The sequence below is a fragment of the Vicia villosa genome, linkage group LG2, assembly GCF_029867415.1.
Source record: "Vicia villosa cultivar HV-30 ecotype Madison, WI linkage group LG2, Vvil1.0, whole genome shotgun sequence".
Lineage (NCBI taxonomy): Eukaryota > Viridiplantae > Streptophyta > Magnoliopsida > Fabales > Fabaceae > Vicia > Vicia villosa.
Genome location: NC_081181.1, coordinates 139,448,873 through 139,468,699, shown reverse-complemented (window position 1 = coordinate 139,468,699; position 19,827 = coordinate 139,448,873). Strand labels below are relative to the sequence as shown.

Below are 19,827 nucleotides of genomic sequence, written 5' to 3'. Positions count from 1 at the left end.
AGATGTTCCACTACCACGGATTTCATTGGTAACAGTTCCGCTATTGCTTATTATGATTTTGACAATCCGATCTACCAAGCCGAGGAGGAAGCTTATGAAGATTGTGATCTCCCCGATGAGTTGGCCAGATTGTTGAAACAAGAAAAGAAAGCGATTCAGCCGCATCAAGAGGTAATCGAGATGGTAAATGTTGGTACTAAAGAGCAAGTTCGAGAAGTCAAGATAGGGGCTGCGCTTGAGAATAGTGTGAAGCAGAGGCTTATTACTATGTTGAAAGAGTATGCGGATATCTTTGCTTGGTCCTATGAGGATATGCCTGGTCTCGATACAGATATTGTGGTACATCGTCTACCTCTCAAGGAAGATAGTCCTCCTGTCAAACAGAAGCTTCGAAGGACTCGCCCAGATATGTCTGAGAAGATTAAGAAAGAGGTTGAGAAACAATTTGATGCTGGCTTTCTGCAAGTTGTGAATTACCCGCCATGGGTTGCGAATATTGTTCCTGTGCCTAAGAAGGACGGAAAGGTCAGGATGTGTGTGGACTACAGAGATCTTAATAGGGCGAGTCCAAAGGATGATTTTCCTCTTCCTCACATTGATGTGTTGGTAGATAATACTGCTCCTTTCAAAGTGTTTTCCTTCATGGATGGCTTCTCTGGGTACAATCAGATCAAGATGGCACCAGAAGACATGGAGAAAACAACGTTTATCACACCATGGGGAACTTTCTGCTATAAAGTCATGCCTTTTGGGTTGAAAAACGCAGGGGCAACGTATCAGCGTGCCATGGTGACTCTTTTTCACGACATGATTCACAAAGAGATTGAAGTGTATGTCGACGACATGATTGCAAAGTCTCACACTGAAGAAGAGCACTTGGTTCACTTGCAGAAATTGTTTGAAAGGCTTCGGGAATTCAGACTGAGGTTGAATCCGAACAAATGCACTTTCGGAGTGCGATCCGGAAAGTTGTTGGGCTTTGTTGTTAGTGGAAAAGGTATTGAGGTCGATCCTGCGAAAATAAAAGCTATACAAGAGATGCCTGAGCCGAGAACAGAAAAAGAGGTTCGTGGTTTCTTAGGGAGATTGAACTACATTGCTAGATTCATCTCTCATCTTACGGCCACTTGTGAACCAATATTCAAGTTGCTAAGAAAGGATCAGACGGCCAGGTGGAATAATGATTGTCAAAAAGCATTCGAAAAAGTGAAAGAGTATCTGCAGGAACCTCCGATACTAATGCCTCCAGTTCCAGGAAGACCTTTGATTATGTACCTCACAGTTCTTGAAAATTCAATGGGATGTGTGCTGGGTCAACATGACGAGTCTGGCCGAAAAGAGCATGCAATATACTACCTTAGCAAAAAGTTTACCGACTGTGAATCCCGATACTCACTGCTCGAGAAAACTTGTTGTGCTTTGGTGTGGGCTGCTCGCCGGCTGAGGCAGTATATGTTGGTTCACACCACTTTGTTGATTTCCAAGATGGATCCTATCAAGTATGTTTTTGAGAAGCCCGCTCTTTCCGGAAGAGTAGCCAGGTGGCAAATGATTTTGACTGAATATGATATCCAGTATACTACCCAGAAAGCCATCAAAGGTAGTGTGTTGGCGGATTATCTTGCGCACCAGCCGGTCGAAGATTATGAACCGATGAAGTTTGAATTCCCCGATGAGGATGTGTTGTACATCAGAGATTGTAACATTCCCGGACCGGAGGAAGGACCCGAACCAGGATCGCGATGGACGCTCGTGTTCGATGGTGCCTCTAATGCACTCGGGAATGGTGTTGGAGCTGTAATTACTTCTCCTTCAGGTTTTCATATTCCATTTACAGCTAGAATCTGTTTTGATTGCACTAATAATATGGCTGAGTATGAAGCCTGCATTTATGGTATCGAAGCTGCGATCGATTTGCGAATCAAATACTTGAAAGTTTATGGGGATTCCAATCTTGTCATTAGCCAGATCAATGGAGATTGGGAAACTCGCCATCAGAATCTGATTCCGTACAGGGAGCATGTGATGAGACTCATTCCGTATTTTGATGAGATCACATTCGAGCATATTTCTAGAGAAGAGAACAATCTTGCTGATGCTCTCGCTACCTTGGCTTCCATGTTCAAAGTGAAATGGGCCAATGAAGCGCCTAACATCACCATCAATAGGTTGGATGAGCCGGCATTTTGCTTTGAGGCTGATGTTGAGTTGGATGGTAATCCCTGGTATCATGATATCAAAAAGTTCCTCGAAACTCAAGAGTATCCTCCCGAAGCGTCGGTGACTGATAAGAAGTTTCTGAGAAGGTTTGCAGCTAAGTTTTACCTCAACGGTGGTGTATTGTACAAGAGGCATCATGACGGTGTGTTGCTCCGATGTGTTGTGAAGGAAGAAGCTTCAAAAATCATAGGGGAAATGCACGAAGGCGAGTTTGGTACCCATTCAAGTGGGCATACAATGGCTAAGAAGATCTTGAGGGCTGGTTACTATTGGTCCACTATGGAAACTGATTGTCATAACCATGTCAGAATTTGTCACAAGTGCCAGATTTATGCTGACAAAGTGCACATGCCGCCTGTGCCTTTGAATGTTTTGACTTCTCCGTGGCCTTTTGCAATGTGGGGCATTGATATGATTGGAGAGATTAAGCCTACTGCTTCTAATGGACATCGCTTCATTTTGGTTGCCATCGATTACTTCACCAAGTGGGTTGAAGCCGCATCTTATGCGAATGTTACCAAACAAGTGATTACTCGCTTTATCAAACACAACATAATCTGTCGTTATGGGATTCCTGAGAAGATCATTACTGATAATGGATCGAATCTCAACAACAAGATGATGAAGGAGCTTTGTGAGTCCTTCAAGATTAAGCATCACAATTCTTCTCCGTATCGTCCAAAGATGAATGGCGCTGTTGAAGCGGCCAACAAAAACATTAAGAAGATTGTGCAGAAGATGGTAGTGACGTACCGAGATTGGCACGAGATGTTACCTTTCGCTTTGCATGGTTATCGTACCTCTGTGCGTACATCGACTGGGGCAACTCCTTTCTCACTGGTTTATGGTATGGAAGCAGTATTGCCAGTTGAAGTTGAGATCCCTTCCTTGAGGATTATGAAAGACGTCGAGCTTGACGAGTCAGAATGGGTACAAAATCGGATGGATCAGTTGAACCTCATTGATGAAAAACGCTTAGCGGCCATCGGACATGGTCAGGTGTACCAAAAGAAGATGAGGAAAGCTTTTGACAAGCGGGTGCGACCCCAAAGCTACAAGCCAGGTGATCTGGTACTCAAGTGGACTCCGACGTATGAAGGCCCCTTTGTTGTGCAAAAAGTATTCTCTGGCGGCGCCATGATGCTTGCAACAATGGATGGCGAGAACTTTCCGCACCCTGTGAACGCAGATGTAGTCAAAAAATACTTCGCATAGACCTGATAAAAAAAAAGAAGAAAAGAAAAAAAAGAAGAAAAGAAAAAAAAAGAGAAAAGAAAATGAATCAGGCAAAAGAATGAAAAAGAAACAAATATACCCGCTAAGTTGAAAACCCGAAAGGGCGGCTTAGGCAAAAAAGGGACAAAAGCGAACGACTACATCTCGCGTGCCACCATGGCAATCACTCTTCATACATGCTTAGGGCTCCCGACGGAGGGATAAGCAAGACTCCGTGTTCTTGAGTTTGCACCTGGCAGCTCAAATCCCTAAAGCATTTTCTAATTCCAATCGTCGTGTTTAGGGCTCCCGACCGAGGGATAAGCAAGACTCCGTGTTCTTGAGTTTGCACCGGGCAGCTCAAATCCCTAAAGCATGCACAACATCCACTCACTTTGTTTAGGGCTCCCGACCGAGGGATAAGCAAGACTCCGTGTTCTTGAGTTTGCATCGCTGGCAACTCAAATCCTTAAAGGCGCTCACAAACCCCGTCGGGTCCACAAGTTTGGTGATGTCATATCAATCAGTTGTTAAATTGGGCAGTGATCAATCCTAATGAGTACGGTCTTCCAAAGCAAGGAGATGAGAGCGTCGGAGTTATAAAAGTGATAGCGGGATCGAAACCAATGGATATCCGTTTCACATTGCCATTTCTCTCGTACTCAATAAATGTGTGGTTACCTCTTACTAGGAACTACTTCTGAAAAGTGTTCGCTCTTTTATGAGCATTCCTTTTGCAATTAATAAAGATCCTTTTTATCTTAGACAACTGTTTTCTTTTACCGTTTTGTTTGCATAAAACGTCCTAAGTTTGTGTTAAACTTTGCATATGAAAACTGCATTGCTTTTACAATACATGATTAGAAATGAAACCTTTGAATCTACTTCGGAGTTTTGTGTAACTGGGATGGCAGGCTAAGATACCATGCTATATCCTGGGGCATTTGCATTTGTTTGTCTCGCAGGTACATGTTTGCAAGCGCTTCGTATCAGCACATCGGCGGACTTAATCATGAGAGATTCTCACTCCCCAGCCGAGTGTTTCTTAAGGAAAGATTCTCATTCCTCAGCTGAGTACTTTCAGATGGGACTTTCTTTGCTCCAGGATTCTCATATCCTCAGTAAAGCACATCTTAATGCATTCTCTATGCTCCAGAAGCCTTATTCCCGACGGAACGCTTTCTCCCCAGTTGAATCATGATGGAATGGTGTCTGATTCCCCAGCTAGCTCTTAATGAGGTTCCTTGCCCGAGTTCCTCGTTCTCCCCAGTAGAGCGTTTTCTCTCCCCAACAGATTGACCTGTTCTCCCCAGGAGAGTCATCTTATTCCCTAGTGGAGTGATCTTAACAAAAGATTCTTATGCTAAGCTCCATTATCCCCAGCGGATCCCTCATCTCCTCAGTGGATCGTTATGTAGAAGTATTCATCTTCCCCACTGAATCTTTCCTCAGCAGAGATTCACATGCATCCTCCGCAGAATCTGTGTCCTTCAAGGATTTTCCCCAGCGGAATGCTTTATTCACCAGCGAGTTGGTCACTCCCCATCAGAGCTGTCTCCATGACTTGCTCTTATCTCCACATCCCCAGAATGTCGAGAATTTGCTTCTCATATGAAGTTTCTAGGGTATTCCCCAAACAGTCAATTGGGATGTTCTTATCTTCAGGCAAGATTTATTCCCCAAACAGAGCTCGCATCCAGATTTGATCGTCTCCAGCAGATTTCTGATCCATCTTTGCCAGCTCGTAGTTGTGACCCTTGGTCACTCATCTTGTCCTCCCCGCAGAGTTCCATAATCTCTCAAGGATTTTTTTTAGCAATTCAGTGCTCCTCCGTTGTCTCCCCAAGCAACGTTCGAATCATGCATCATTTGCATTGCATTCTAAAAAGCATATAGCGTCTTCCTTCTCGGAAACGTTATTCCGTACACATTCATACATGCATCATGCATAAATCATATCATATCTGTTTCTTTCTGCAGGAAAGTTATCCATATACGAATGCTCCCTAGAGAGCAATACTCGCCTAATCATTATGGGCGTCATCCTGATGTTGAGACCAGAAGAGGATTGTCAATTTATTCGTTGAAGACATTCCGTTCCCGGCGCACACAGTTCGGATGAGATATCTGTCCTTATTCTTGATATTCAGATCAGTTGAAGGGACCGCCTCCGGATCTCCCCAAGATCTTCCTAAGGAGCCAGCCACTGATATCTAGATCAGATGGAGATGTCTGCCTGGTTGACTTTGTCATTCAGAATAGGATTGTTCTACTTATTTTCTGACGCAGCTCAGATCAGTTCAAAGACATTCCTATTCCCGATGCCCCCAGATCGGTGGAAGATATTTGTTCCTATTCCTGATAAATCAGACTTTCAGTTGAAGGAACCGCCTCCGGATCTACCAAGATCTTCCGAAGGAGCAAGCCCTCTGATACATCAGATCAGTTGGAAATATCTACTCCCTGACGATTTAGTTCGTTCAGAAGAAGAAACTCGCCTGCCCAGTCCTGATGCCTAACCATCAGTTGAAGACGTTTTCTTTACCCGGCGTACACAGTTCGGAAGAGATATCTGTTCCTATCCTAATATTCAGATTCAGATTAGTTGAAGGAACCGCCTCCGGATCTCCCAAGATCTTACTAAGGAGCCAGCCACTGATATCATCAGATCAGATGGAGATGTTTGCCTGATTGACTTTTTCATTCAGATGAAGATTGTCCTACTTATTTTCTGGCATCATGTCCAGATCAGTTTAAAGGCATTCTTTCCCCGGCGTACACAGTTCGGAAGAGATATTGTTCCTATCCTGATTTCCAGTTCAGTTGAAGGAACCGCCTCCGGATCCCCGTGGTCCTACGAAGGAGCTAGCCGCTAATTCCCAGATTAGTAGGAATATCTACCTGATGATTTAATTGCATCAGAAGAGATGTCTGCCCAGATTCCCAGATCATGATTCCCAGATCAGAGATACTTATTACCCGTTGATATTCAGATCAACCGATGTATCTCCTTTGATTCCCAGATCGATTTAAGACATCTATCCCGATGCATGTTCGGAGACATTTGCTACGTCTGATACTCAGATCAGTCGAGATGTTCCTTCTCTTGATGCCCAGATCATTTGAAGTGTTTCCCCTTCCTGTGGGTGCCCGTTCCTCCTTTTTCACAAGTTGGAGCATATTTATTATCCAGATCAATTGAAGTTTTTTCTCCCTGCTTGCGGGGTGGTACATTTCTTTCTTGTTACAAGATGGAATCTTCTATTGATCAAGAGCGCAAATTTTCGAGTTCATTCTGGTATTCAATCTCCTTCCACCTCAACGATTCGAAACTTTCGTTTCTCGCTCGTCAGGTTCAAGAAGTTTGAATAGGGGCAGCTGTTGCACCCCAAAATTTGCCCTCTTTATTTGAGCTATAAGTTAATAATGACGTTTATTTCGTCATTCAAAAATTGAAGAAATAATAAAGAGTTTTCATGGGTTTAAGAAGATACGGTGTGAAAAATGGTTTAAACAGTGCAAATACGAGAAAATTCACAAGTCCCATTTGGAAGGTGATATGAGCTAAGTTCCTGCGTAATCTCGACTATTTCGACGATATCTACAACTTTCGTGTTCGGCTCGGAAGCCAATTTTTTGAGGAAGGTTGTCAGATTTGCAAATTACTTGAGGTTTTGCAGTGAAAAACGGTGTTGAATGTAGGGTTTTCGGACAATAAAAAATTCATATCTCACAATCCGCTCGTCGGATTCGCTTGAAAATTTAACTGGAGCTCCGTACTATCATTACCAAGATTTTATATGTTCGGACCGAAGACCAATTATGCACCAAAAATTCCCAGCATTTTGAAGAACGCCTTGATTTTTCAGTGAAAAGTGTGCTTTCGGGTATGTCGCGCCGAGTTCGAAAATTCATAACTTTTTCGATTTTTATCGTATGAAGTCCATTCCGGCGGCATTCACTCGGAAATTTCGTTATCTTCGATTCTTCGTCACACGTGCTAAGTCAGATTTCGAGCCGAAGTTTGAGTTTTATCACGTTCTTTGAGCGGTACTCGCAAAATTCTGCACAGTCGTACCAGATGAACCGATATTTCTCGCCATTCAAACGCGCATAATTTCCTCACCGTTTGTCGGATTGAGACGATTCTCGCAGCTACGAGTCACAAATTTAGTCATCTTCGAGATGACGTTGGTCCCGTTTCCGGATTTTGTACCGGGTCACATTTCCCCGAAAACGAGCAAAGAAAGAGATACGTCGGGGGCATTTTTGACATTTCACCACTTACCCTATATAAACAATTTTCCCTCTTTTTCTCTGACAATTTTCATTTGACCAAAATAATCAGAAACTTTTCTCTCAATTCTCGCCAAAATTCTATGAATCAAAAAACGTGAAAATACAGAAAAACTCCAACAATTTCAAGAACTCTATCAAGCTTCAAGAACAATGAACACGTCACGACTCTTTGATGAATCTCCCTATGCGAGTTCATTCTGATTGCAACTTCCCCCCATCGCGTCGACCTTACGCCGGTCCTATTTTTACCGCTGACAGCCACGTGCAGCCGTGAGTCCGAGCCAAGCCACTATCGCACCTTCTCCGATCACCGTAATTTCACCAACAGTGCTTCTTGCTGTAGCGATTCCGGAGCTGCGACTTTTTCCATATTCGCACCACGTTCGAGCTTCAATCGGTAAATTTACTTGCTCTCAATTTTTGCTACTGGAATTTGCTAATTGTTGCTGGTTATGTGTTGGTTAAGTTGAATTTGATAGAGGTTCATACGATTGTGTTTAGAAGGATTTTATTGTTGCCATAGGTGATTGATCTTGAGCGTGAGTTGCTATCACTAGATTGATGATGTTGCTGAAAATTAATATGATGCATTTGAATTGATTATGTTCATGAGATAGTTGATTGCTTAAAAATATGCATGTTAGATGTTTGTGTTTATGCTTAGACTATGTGGTGTTAATTGACGATAACTTGTTTTGTTTTTTTAAAAGCTTGAGGCATATGTTATCGTTGTTGACAATGATATTAAATGTGAGAAATAGATTGTTTCTTGAAGCACAAAGCAGAAAACACTTGAAATAATTGTTGGTGAAATTGATTCATGAGTATAGATGTGGGTGGACATTGAATGAGATTGAAGAAAGATTGATAAGTTGTTGTTATGAGAATTAGTAGGTGGGTGGCATATGGTTATTGTTTGATGGTTCAATTTGAAAACGTAACTTGTGTTGTTGTCAATCCTCGATGAGCAGAATTGTGTGATGAATTTGGTAATCCTTGAAAATTAGAATGTGGATGAATCCAAGTGTTACTATTCTTGATTGTTGCATATGACATGAGTTGGGATTATTTGTGTTGAATTTGAAATGGTTATAGTGCAGAATTTTTGTGATGTTATTAGCATGACATGTATTTGAAACGGTGGATTAGAGAAAGTGAGTCAAGGCTGGAATTTGAGTGTTGATTTGGTGTTGTTCTGATGTTATTTTGATGCTAATTCAATGTGATAGCAATGCTGAAATTAATATAGTTTTTTGATTGTTTGAGTTGTTGAGCATGTTTAAGGAAATAAGGTTGATATTTGATGATTGTGGTTTATACCTGTGATTTGCTTGAACTTAAACAATGCTGAATTGGTTTGAATATTTGTTCTCATGTTAATTGAATAATCAATGGTGGCTTTAGCTTTGGTTTTAAATGTGGAGCAATGGCATGATATTGGTGTGGTCGTGGAGGTTGTTTTGAATTGTATAGATGCTGAATTTTCTTGATGGATGAGGTTGCCATGAGTTGTTGTATTAGTTACTTTGGAAAATTGGTAGAAAGCTAAAGAAGAAATGAGGTGAGCATTGCTTGTGTTTTGTTTTGGGTGTTGATTCTTGTTGTTGCTTTTTAGTGAAAGAAAATTTGTAATAAAAATGATGTGGTAACTTGTTGATTCATGAGGATTAAAGCTTGTTAACACTTAAGTTTGTACTATTTGAAAATGTTTGAAAAAATATGTGATTTGAATGTGGTTGAATTTTAAGTTTTGATTATGGAATATAGCATGATTTTTTAGGCTATTTGGAACTGTTTTGAAACTTTAGTTATGCAGAATTTTTGAGTTTGTTGTGTTGTTGCATCTTGTCACTTTCTACCCATGAAACATATGCTATCTCTTGCCAATCAATGTGATGAATTATATTGAGTTTGGGTGTGGTTTCAAGGCATTTTTGGGACTGGTTTTGTGAGGTTATTATGCAGAATTTTAGCTTGTTCCAATTACACCATTTTGTCCATCTCATAACTCATGGAATTTGCCATTTTCTTACACTTTTGACATGAAAATTGATATGTTTGGTTGTTGGTTGACTTCAAGTGATTATATGGTCTGATTAAAGGCTAATAGATGTGTTAGAGGTGCTGAATTGTTCTGTTTCACTTGTTTGGTGCATTTCTACGTGTTTTGAGCTTACGCGCGCGGTATGTCGGCTTTATCAAATTGGTCATATCTTTTGATTTAGGAAGAGTTTTTGAGCATGTGAATAATGTTTTTCATACGTAATAATATTTTCGGAGCTGTTTGTACAGTTTATTTTCGGTTTCGGCCGACCTTTTTTACCGTTTTCACTACTGCCCCTGTTCCGAAAGTCGTGCTTCCGAGCCGACTTTGTAATTTCTGATTGCATATTTGACTTCTTTAGCACGTTTTAACCTTGCAATAAAATTTTGGTTTAATTCTGACGAGTTTAGTTTTCACTGTTTTTACCCGGTTTTGCCGTTTCGGTGTACCGTTGTGCATGTAAATACTTGTGTTGGCTTCCGTAGTTTTAGTGTACATATTTGATTTGTTTTTGAATACTATCTCATGTTTCTTATTCACTTTTGTTATGTTTTCACTTTCTATTCCGTTATCCATTTCCGGTTCACCTTATAATTCAATAGCGCAATTCCGATTGCGGTGTCTTGTTATCTCTAACGTGTGTGCTAGTATGCAAGGCAACATGGAGGCTCTGGTCGATGCCCGCTCTCGTGTTCCGCTTTATTTGCGGGACACGACATTTATCCTCTCTCTGATTCGCGTTTCTACACGCATCCTTTATCATTATTCTTGCTTGTCCGGATTTCTGTTTCCCTTGCAGGTGTATGGTATTCGTTGTGCCTGATGCACACGTTGGCGCGTGATTTACTTTCATCGCGCCGATTCTTGATTGCTTATGCGGATTTTAATCGGAGTGCTGACATGTTTGCTGTTGCTTTTGCTAGCTCGCTCGCGGGATCCTAGTTTACTCGCTCTCTTCGCTTCAGTTTACGGATCATCATCCGTTTGGTATTGATTCCGTTTCATTTTACTTCTTTCTGTACTTTATCGCTTTCTCGCATCATCCCTTAACATGAGAAGTAGGACCTAGACATGCATCTGGCCAAGCCCTCGAAAGAGGCTCTGTTTTTGTTGGTGTGTTTATATTTGTGCTTTGCGGCAGGGAGTCACGGTGTAATAAGTCCTATATGGCACTCCGTTAAGTCCTCATGGAAGGCATGCGGTCAAGGGTTCGTAATCAACCCCCGCCTAGTCTCATCGAGTCTGTTTGGTAGGCGCACGCCTCGCGTTGTTTGCTTCCGAACGTGCAAAAGATCTTGTTATCGAGTATGTCAGGTAAAGGGTTCATGCAATCGGACCCCCGTCTTTCCTATAGCTCGCGTCGCTCGACGTTGATGCTCGGTGTACGCACGCACCGTTTTCCTTTACGATCCGTGACGGCTTGGTTGCTGAGAGGGGTCCGCCCTCTTGTCTATGGCCCGATCATTTTCGCGAGGTCTAATGCTTGGTTGACTTGGGTTGAGCTGCTCCCCTTGGCTATGGCGGGACCGCTTTTCTACCATTCGGTCAGTACCGTTGGTTTTGTTTGCTTTACGAGCGGATGCTCGTTTGTGTGATATTATTGTTTGCTTCCCTTTTCCCTCGTAGGTTGATTAGTTTAGTTTAGACTGATACCCTTTGTATGATAACATTAGGTAGCAAGCTTTCCCCCTTAGCTTAGGTCTTTCTCATGCATTCTTTAAAACACAAACCACACTCTTTGATTTTCTCTTCTTAAGAACTTGTTATTTCCGCTCCATTCCCAAGCGTAAGCCTCCAAAGGTCGAGCAGCGGAGTGTGAATGTAACTCGTTCACCTAAAAAACACAAAACAAACAAAATTAGTTAGCCGAGCTACGGTAGCTCTGATTCTGCAAAACAGATACGTAGGCAGCGGGGTAGGGCCCGTGCGAGCACAATCCTTTCTTTTCCCTACATTTTGCATTCATTTTAGTCCAGATTAGCGTAGATTTATTACACACCCATAGATTTAGACACAAGCGTGGATACCATCGAGTACGATGGGCGCGAGGGGTGCTAATACCTTCCCCTCGCGTAACCGACTCCCTTACCCTTTTTCTCTGGTCGTGAGACCGTTGTTTTGTTTTGTGGTTTGCTGGCATTCCCTTCCTTTTCAGGATAAATATGTTAGTGGCGACTCTGTTAATTTTCGCGGTAGCGACAATACCCCAAAATTTGCCCATATTATTTTCTTATTTCCAAGTTCAAATCAATACACAAAGCTCCAAGACCTATCTCCTAAACAAGTGTCTCTGAACTAGGGTTTTGATTCTCTCAAAGAAAAGTCAGATTCTGATATCTCTAATGGACTCCATGGCCTCATATATGCTTCAAAGAATGCTCATGCCAAGTTTCAAGCCCTGACTCAAAAGATTGCTCACTCAATGGCCCGAACGATCAATAATCGACTAGTTAACCTAAAAGTCAAACTATAGTCAAACCACAGTCGAAACTTCCGATTTTTTGTCAACATCCTCATTATGAAGTGTCATTCATCATTTGATTAAGTATTGATCATGATTCATCAAGGAAAGTTCAGAAATCAACAAAATCCAAAGTTTCTAAATTAGGGTTTTTGGACTAAAAGTCAACTGAACTTTGACCAGCCATAACTTTCACATGGAGCATCAAAAATTTCCCATCCAACGCTCAATTTGAAGGAAATTTAATTCTCTACAACTTTGTCTCACACATGCCAAGTCCAAAAATGCTTCATTTGGAAGATATAAGCCAAAACATTACAGGTCCTCCTAAAGGATCGCAAAAAAGTCGTTTTTTCTCAAAGCTTATAACTTGAACATGGTAAACTCAATTGAGATGAAACCAAAAGGAGGTTTTAGAGGACATCTTGAGCTTTCCAAAAAGTCATAGAACACCTTCATACAATCAAAATCGAGAGAGTTATGCAGTGATGAAGTTGGACAATTTTGGGGAAATGCACAAAAGTCAACTTGAACAAAATTACTTATTTTGACTAATTGGCCTAAGAGTTTCATCTCAAACATGTCCATGGGTAAAATAAGTATTCTTGAGCCAATTATTTTATTTTTTATAACACTTATTTTTATTTAGATGAATTTTATTCATTTAAGTATAAATAAATCACATAAAATATGAAATAATTGAATTAAATCATGAGATTTATTTTCCAATCATATCAAATGATCCAAATATCATATATCTCCTTAAAATTCGTTCAAGGCATGATTTGCATGATATTGGACTCAAAAACTAATTTTAGAAAGATTTGTGGACAAATTTCCAATCAAATATTTCACTATGGTCATAAGAGATTTGAGTAAAGATTATTAACCTAATATCTCCTAGTATATATGCTGAGCACACACAGAAGATTAGGGGACGGATTTGGCAGCCCTAAGTGCAACCTTAAACTCTTTAAAAATTGGCAAACTTTTGAGAAAATTCGGACCTCTTGTTGCAGCCTCTTTCAAGAGATTTCAAGCATTCCATCGCCTCCCTTGGGTATCATAAGGTAACTCCAGGTAACTCTAAAACATTGATCACGCATGGAATGCATACATCACGAACAACAACTTTGCTCATATTTTCAAATTACGTATTTTACATGTTATCGTGTTTTGTTTGAGTTTAATGGTTCTAACGTGTTTCTAAGACCATTTAGAGCAGGTTTGTATCATTAGTTCGAAGCTTTGAAGCCCTGAACGCACATCACCATTGTTAGGGCACAAAGAAGGAGCCCTTCGTTTTTCACGTTATAGGACGATTCGGCCTGAACCACTCGTACCAATGAATTCCCAGCACGCGAATTAGTGGACCTGGGTCAATATACGTCTTGTTTGGTCTTTCTCTTTTCGTGTTCAAATTGCAGGTTTTAGGAAAGAAGAACTCGTAGGTATTTCCGCAGGAGAAATTGCAGCAAGTTTCAAAGCTAAATCCGCAGGAAAATCTAAGAAGATGATGAACAGTAGTGTTGGAATCTTTGACCAACACGCGTGGCTCAAGGGGCGCGTTCCATTGGCCAGTCAACACTTTCAGATTCCTCTCTCTCATTCCATTGGCTACAAAGCTACACAGCGGGCCCAGTTTGACCAACTTTCTTGAATTCCGGTTTGACTTATAATTTTTAATTTATTGATTGTTAATGAATAACCTAAAAACTAGTAATTGCAGCTCAATTGGCCAGAACAAGACATCAATATCCTCCCACGCCTTGGTTCGAGCCTGGCGTAAGACACAATTTTTTTCCTAATGAATTACTTGTAGATTCGGTGCATCACGTCTTCGTAACTCCACGGTACACCATCACGCGCAAACCAATAGATCTCCATACGATCAAATCTGAGGGACTCAAAGACGCCTGCCTATCATGAACCTCACAAGCCTGACCACGTCAAATCCCAGCTAAGTGTCTTTTAGTTTTTTTTATTTTCTTTTATTTTTTCTTATTTTACTCCTTTTCTTTTTCCTTTCTATTTTTTTAAGAAATTTATTTTTAACATATTATTTATTAATTAGATAAAATTTTTTTTATTATTATTATTATTTTAAGAAATTTATTTTTAACATATTATTTATTAATTAGATAAATTTTGTGACTCTTCAATTTATTTAATGGAACTATCGATTTTTCTTTTCTAAACCAATTGCCTTAACCTTGACTTTATTTTAGTAGTCAACTTTTAAACCTTTTAGGGTTTGTTCAATCCCATTGATTTATTCTATTAGGGTTTGTGCCCATAACTAACGAATCTAAAATGCACTAACACTTTTCTTCTGCATGCCTAATTTTCAGGGTTAATTAAAGATCCTCGATTACGCGCCATGCCAATCAAAAAGCTAAGTGTTGATCCCTCCTTTTTTTTTTTACTTATTTATTCATTTAAATTATTTTTACCTTTTTTTTAATTTTTGCCTTAAGGCTTGAATTATGATTATTTCAACTGTCAATGAACTACTCATACACTTACCTCTATCATTTTCTGTTTAAATCTCAGAGAACCAGAGTCGATGATCATAGTCAATCAGGGTTTGAGGAAGATCAGGGCGAAGATCAAAATAATTAAATTATTAATTATTTTATACTTCTTATTTTCTGTTATAATTTCCCCCTCCCCGCAGGTGTTTATTGTAATAGCGTAGGATTTTCATTCTGCCTTTATTTTTTCTGCTGTGGTTAGTAATCTTAGGGAGTGCAAGCCTTGAACTAAATTAGATCACTAATTGAAAGATAATTATATGAATTGAATCACGTGATTGATGCACACAAACACCTTTAGGGTACTCCTCTTGTTGCCTGTTGCCTTCTCGATAAAAAATAGTCAAGTCCCTTCGAATATAGGGATACCTTAGCTTGCTGCCTTCGATTCAAAATCACCACGTTCCTCCGATAAAAGATCATAGTCCCTTCGAGTTGCCTACGATAAATATGATCTCGTCCCTCGATTAAATGGTGATAGTCCCTTCGAATGCTAAGGTATCCTTACTGTTGCCTTAATGACTATTCTATCCTTCCCTTAGGCTACCTGCCCTCTTTATGGCAAGGGACAGTCTTATGGCGAACGATATCTCGATGACCCTTCAAACATCCAATTGAAATACTTCCTGCCCTCTCATGGTATGGATAGATCCTTTCAAACGAAAACTTAAAGAACACGAAAGACAAACGTAGGGTAGGTAGTTATTAATTGCTTGCTCACAATCAATTCAAAAATCAAATACTTTTCATACCTCCTATTTTCAAACAATTTCAAAACAAGGCTACGCTTATTTACAAGCTAAAGTCCTTAATGAAATCTTTTTACTATTCACACACGACACTTCAAACTTTTCAAACAAACAAACAAGTGAGCTAAGCAATTAAGAGCCCATGGATAACCATGGATGCAAAGGGTGCCTTACACCTTCCCTTTGTATAACCTACCCCCGAACTCAAAATCTTTCAAAGGTATTTCCTGTTCTTTTTGCCTTTCCAATTGGATAAAATAAAAGTCGGTGGCGACTCTTGCTATCCGCACATTTCAAATAAAGTCAGTTCACCGTATTACAGATACCTATAGCTTTTACCCACGGTTTATGGCGTGGCCATATGTCTCCCTCGTTCAAACCTACAAATTAACGTCCAAACATAACAATTAATGGCCCAGATCAAACGTATACAATGTTTCTAACCCAATGATGTCTTTAATTTGGTCTGAAATCATCCAAGGCCGAGAATCCCAATTTGCAGATGCGCGAACCCTAGCCATGGCGTACGTCAATACCTGCATCTAAAATAAAATTAAACTACCCAGGAATCATGGAAACAGGATTAATAACACAATCACATAATCAAAACACGTTGAATATACGCATAGGTGTGAATTCGATCCCTAAATTTTTGGGAAAAACCGTGAAGGCTACAATTGCGATTCTGGAAGCATGAACGACTTGCAATGGCCCAGGATGATTAAGATAAGATTGAGGAGATTGGTTTGTATCCTTAGAAAGGCTTAAATTCGAATGAAACTTGGCCTCCGACTTGCATGAAGGTCACGGTTATTTGTGACTAGCTTAGCATTCTCCAGCCCCCAGCCAAAAAAAAAAACCCTTGCTACTGTAATCCTTATGCTTATATAAGTGAACGAAATTAGGTCATCTTTCATGAGGTGAATCTTTGTGATTATTATGGAGAGGTTTGATTTGTCAATCATATGAAAAATTGCTAATTTTGACCAAGATTCTCTAAGGATTGAACTTCACGATTTGCAACATGACTTGGACCTCCAATGCAGCAAAAAAAACTAAGTCCAATGTATTATAATTAATTTGTTTCATATATTATCTAATTTATCTTTGATTTTTATGAATAAAAATAAAAATAAATAAATAAATAATAAAACCATGATAAAGTATGAATCCACTTAGAGGGCCCATATGAGGTCATATACATGTTTGGACATTAAACTTTAGGCCCAATTGTTCAAATTTCTAAATTTACTCAATTTGATCTTCATGAATTTTTCAAGATCAATCAACTTATGCCACTCATAACTCGCCCGATTTTTGTTGTATGGAGGTGTTATCGAACTTTTTAGAAAGCTTAGGATGTCTTTTAAATGATCCTTTCGTTTTCATCTCAATTGGGTCTTCCATGTGCATGCATGCTTTATTTAAAAAAAATGACTTTTGGTTGACTTTTGAAAAGGACCTATAATGTTTTGGTCCATATCGCTCAAATGAAGCATTTTTGGACTTGGCATGTGAGAGACAAAATTCATATATGCTTCATTTTAATCCCAAAAATTATGAAAAATAAATCAAAAATACTTTAAATCATATATGATTTTATGAATATTTTTTATATTTTTATTTTATTATTTGATATTTTTTCTCATTTTATTTGACTTTTAATTGGTTTTAAAATGTTTTTCAATGTTAAAAAATTGTGGAAAAAATTTGGAAATGATCCTTTGATGGTCCTTGACCTATGGTGATCTTTGATTTGAATTTATTTGGTGTTATGCTATTCTTTAAGTATTTAATCAATATTTTCTTATTTTAAACCTTTTTTTAAAATATTTTTTATGTTTTGAATAATAATTTGATTTCTTTTATGATTGGTTCTAATTTGTGAATATTTTATGATACCTTGAATTAAGTTCATTAATATCGTTGGATCTAGGATGTTGATAGGTTTGAAAGAACCAAATCTATAATATTAGATGAATGATATTAATGATAGTTTGAGTTTTCTTCCCTCTCTTCTTCCTTTATTTGATTAGTAGATGTAAGTCTTGTTTGACTTCATTGTGTAGAGGTTTTGATTCTATCAATCCTCTGATGAATCATCAAGATTAAATCCCATAAAATAAAAATAAATCCATCTGGATACCATTGTTCTAATCTACTTCTTCGCACCTCTTTTTCCCATATTGGAGAATGATCATTTGTGGCCAAAACCTATGTTTACAAGCCCAGGGATGGCTTATTATTTGACAATTGGTTCAAAAAATTTGAAAGCTTGTTGTGTAGAGGTTTTTACTCTATCAATCTTCTGACAAGTTTTCATAAACTTTGACCTGAGTTTATTGGTCATCCATTATTGATCATTCAAGCTAACTGCTAATTACTAATTTCTAACCATTGACAATTAACAATTAACTTTACTTTATGCCTTTTATTATCTTGCCTTTATTTTTATGCTTTATGCTTTACCATCTATCATTCATTATCATATTTATGTTTATGCACTTTACCCTTTGTCCACTTGGACATATGTTTATGTTTATGCACTTTTCCCTTTGTCCACTTGGACATATGTTTATGCTTATGCTATTTTTCTTTTGTCCATTTGGACCATACTTTCATTTTTTGCTTAAGACACTAATAATCAACTTGAACCATAAAAGACTTAAGGTCGATTTGGACTTTTAAAGAATCGACTTGATACTTTGATTGTATTGTGCTTGTTTGGATGGAAGTCCCTGGAGTTTACTCCAAGGCATTGGGTTATTTCTCTTCGTGTACGTAGGTGATTCTTTAAAAGTCCTTGATGGTTAATTCCAAGACATTGTGATAAGGGATTCATATGAAATACTTGTTACTCTGCCCAATTTCTGCCTCAAGTTCTCGCGGTGTATTCCCAAGTTATTGTGCAAGTTGTACATGAAGATATCAAGTTCATATGGGTTCTATAGTTGCTATTGTGCTTGCTTGATTATGGTATTCTAAAGGATGGGAAATCTACCTTGACTCTTTAATGTCAAGCGTTGGCTTCTTGTTTGATTAGATTGTTCTTATCCTTAGATTTTACTTTATGCTTTAGGATAGTCCCTTCATTGTCGCACGCTCGCGAAAAATGAACAGAGTCGCCACCAATATATTTATCCCAAAGAGGGAAAGGAATATCAGAAAACCTAGAATAAAGAAAGGATAAGAAAAAGGCCTTGCGACCAAAGATCGGGTAAGAAGTCGGTTACGCGAGGGGAAGGTATTAGCACCCCTCACGTCTGTGGTACTCCACAAGATCCACTTATGGTTGTTCTATTCTAAGGGTGTATAAATCTATAGCTTAATTACTAAGGGAATGCATGCAAATGAATGAAAAGAAACACGGGGAAAATAAGGTTTTTAAATAGTTGTTAGTTTTTAGGTATGTATGAATTTATGTGCAGGGCTGTAGTTATATTTTGGTTCTGTTGAATGTGTATAGGTTGAATGTGAGTTAACTGGCAGGTTTTATGTGGTTGTATGTATGGAGTTTTCTTTGTGGAGCTGATTTGTATTGGCTTTTTTTCTGAATGCAGTTAACATATTAACGGGTTATCTTGTTTTGCTGTTAGGAGAGGATGGATGTTGTTGTTCGTAAGCCGGAGATGAGAACCATGGCTGCATATTTTGTGATGCACTTGGAGATGGATTTGCAGGATGTGGACTTTGCAGTTTCGCCACACCTTCAGCGGTTTTGGAAATGTCCAGCAGATGTGGACTGCCTTTGATGAGAGCCAATACTCAGGAACATGTTCCTAATCAAACTTCCACTAGCTTCATGCCTTTGATTCCCTTTTTTGAATTTTATGACTTGTACTGTGTGTGTTTATTTGTTGTAATTTCCAAAGGTGTAATGAAGTGGGCAGAAGGTGGATGTCACATGCCTTGAGTTTGTACTTGTACTTGGATATGTTGGCTTCTTTTTTTGTATATAATTCTGTAACATGAAGGATTTTGAGATGTGGGTTTATAATGGAAATGTGTCGTGATTTGTAATTCATTTGTAACTTCTAAGCATCTTCCCTTTAGTAATTTATGTCACACTTGAATAAAGGTGAGATGAAACGATAACTTGACATGGGCTTTGACCGATGATTAATATTTCACCAATTATCCCATCTTGAAATGCTTCACGAATTCCAACATGTTCCCAATATATCTCTTGACTAAAATCTGAAGCACATGTCTTGTAGTCCTAATAAATAGATAATTCAATCTCTAATGAGACTTAAATGAATTAGACCTTCCAAGTCCCAATTTCAATCATAGAGAAGAACCAAA

At 39.0% G+C, this 19,827-nt stretch overlaps 1 protein-coding gene across 8 annotated transcripts in view; it reads left to right on the top strand.

The window, feature by feature from the left end:
* Positions 1-17,074, top strand: part of LOC131652236 (uncharacterized) — a 28,390-nt gene extending 11,316 nt beyond the window's left edge. For 2 of the 8 annotated variants that reach the window (XM_058922045.1, XM_058922044.1), the window contains one exon: positions 3-14,584. In XM_058922045.1, the coding sequence (XP_058778028.1) occupies positions 3-3,435 (3,433 nt within the window). In that variant the 3' untranslated portion in view covers positions 3,436-14,584. The other 6 variants (XR_009298647.1, XR_009298645.1, XR_009298642.1 and 3 more) reach the window with 6 other exon arrangements.
* Positions 17,075-19,827: the final 2,753 nt, after the last annotated feature.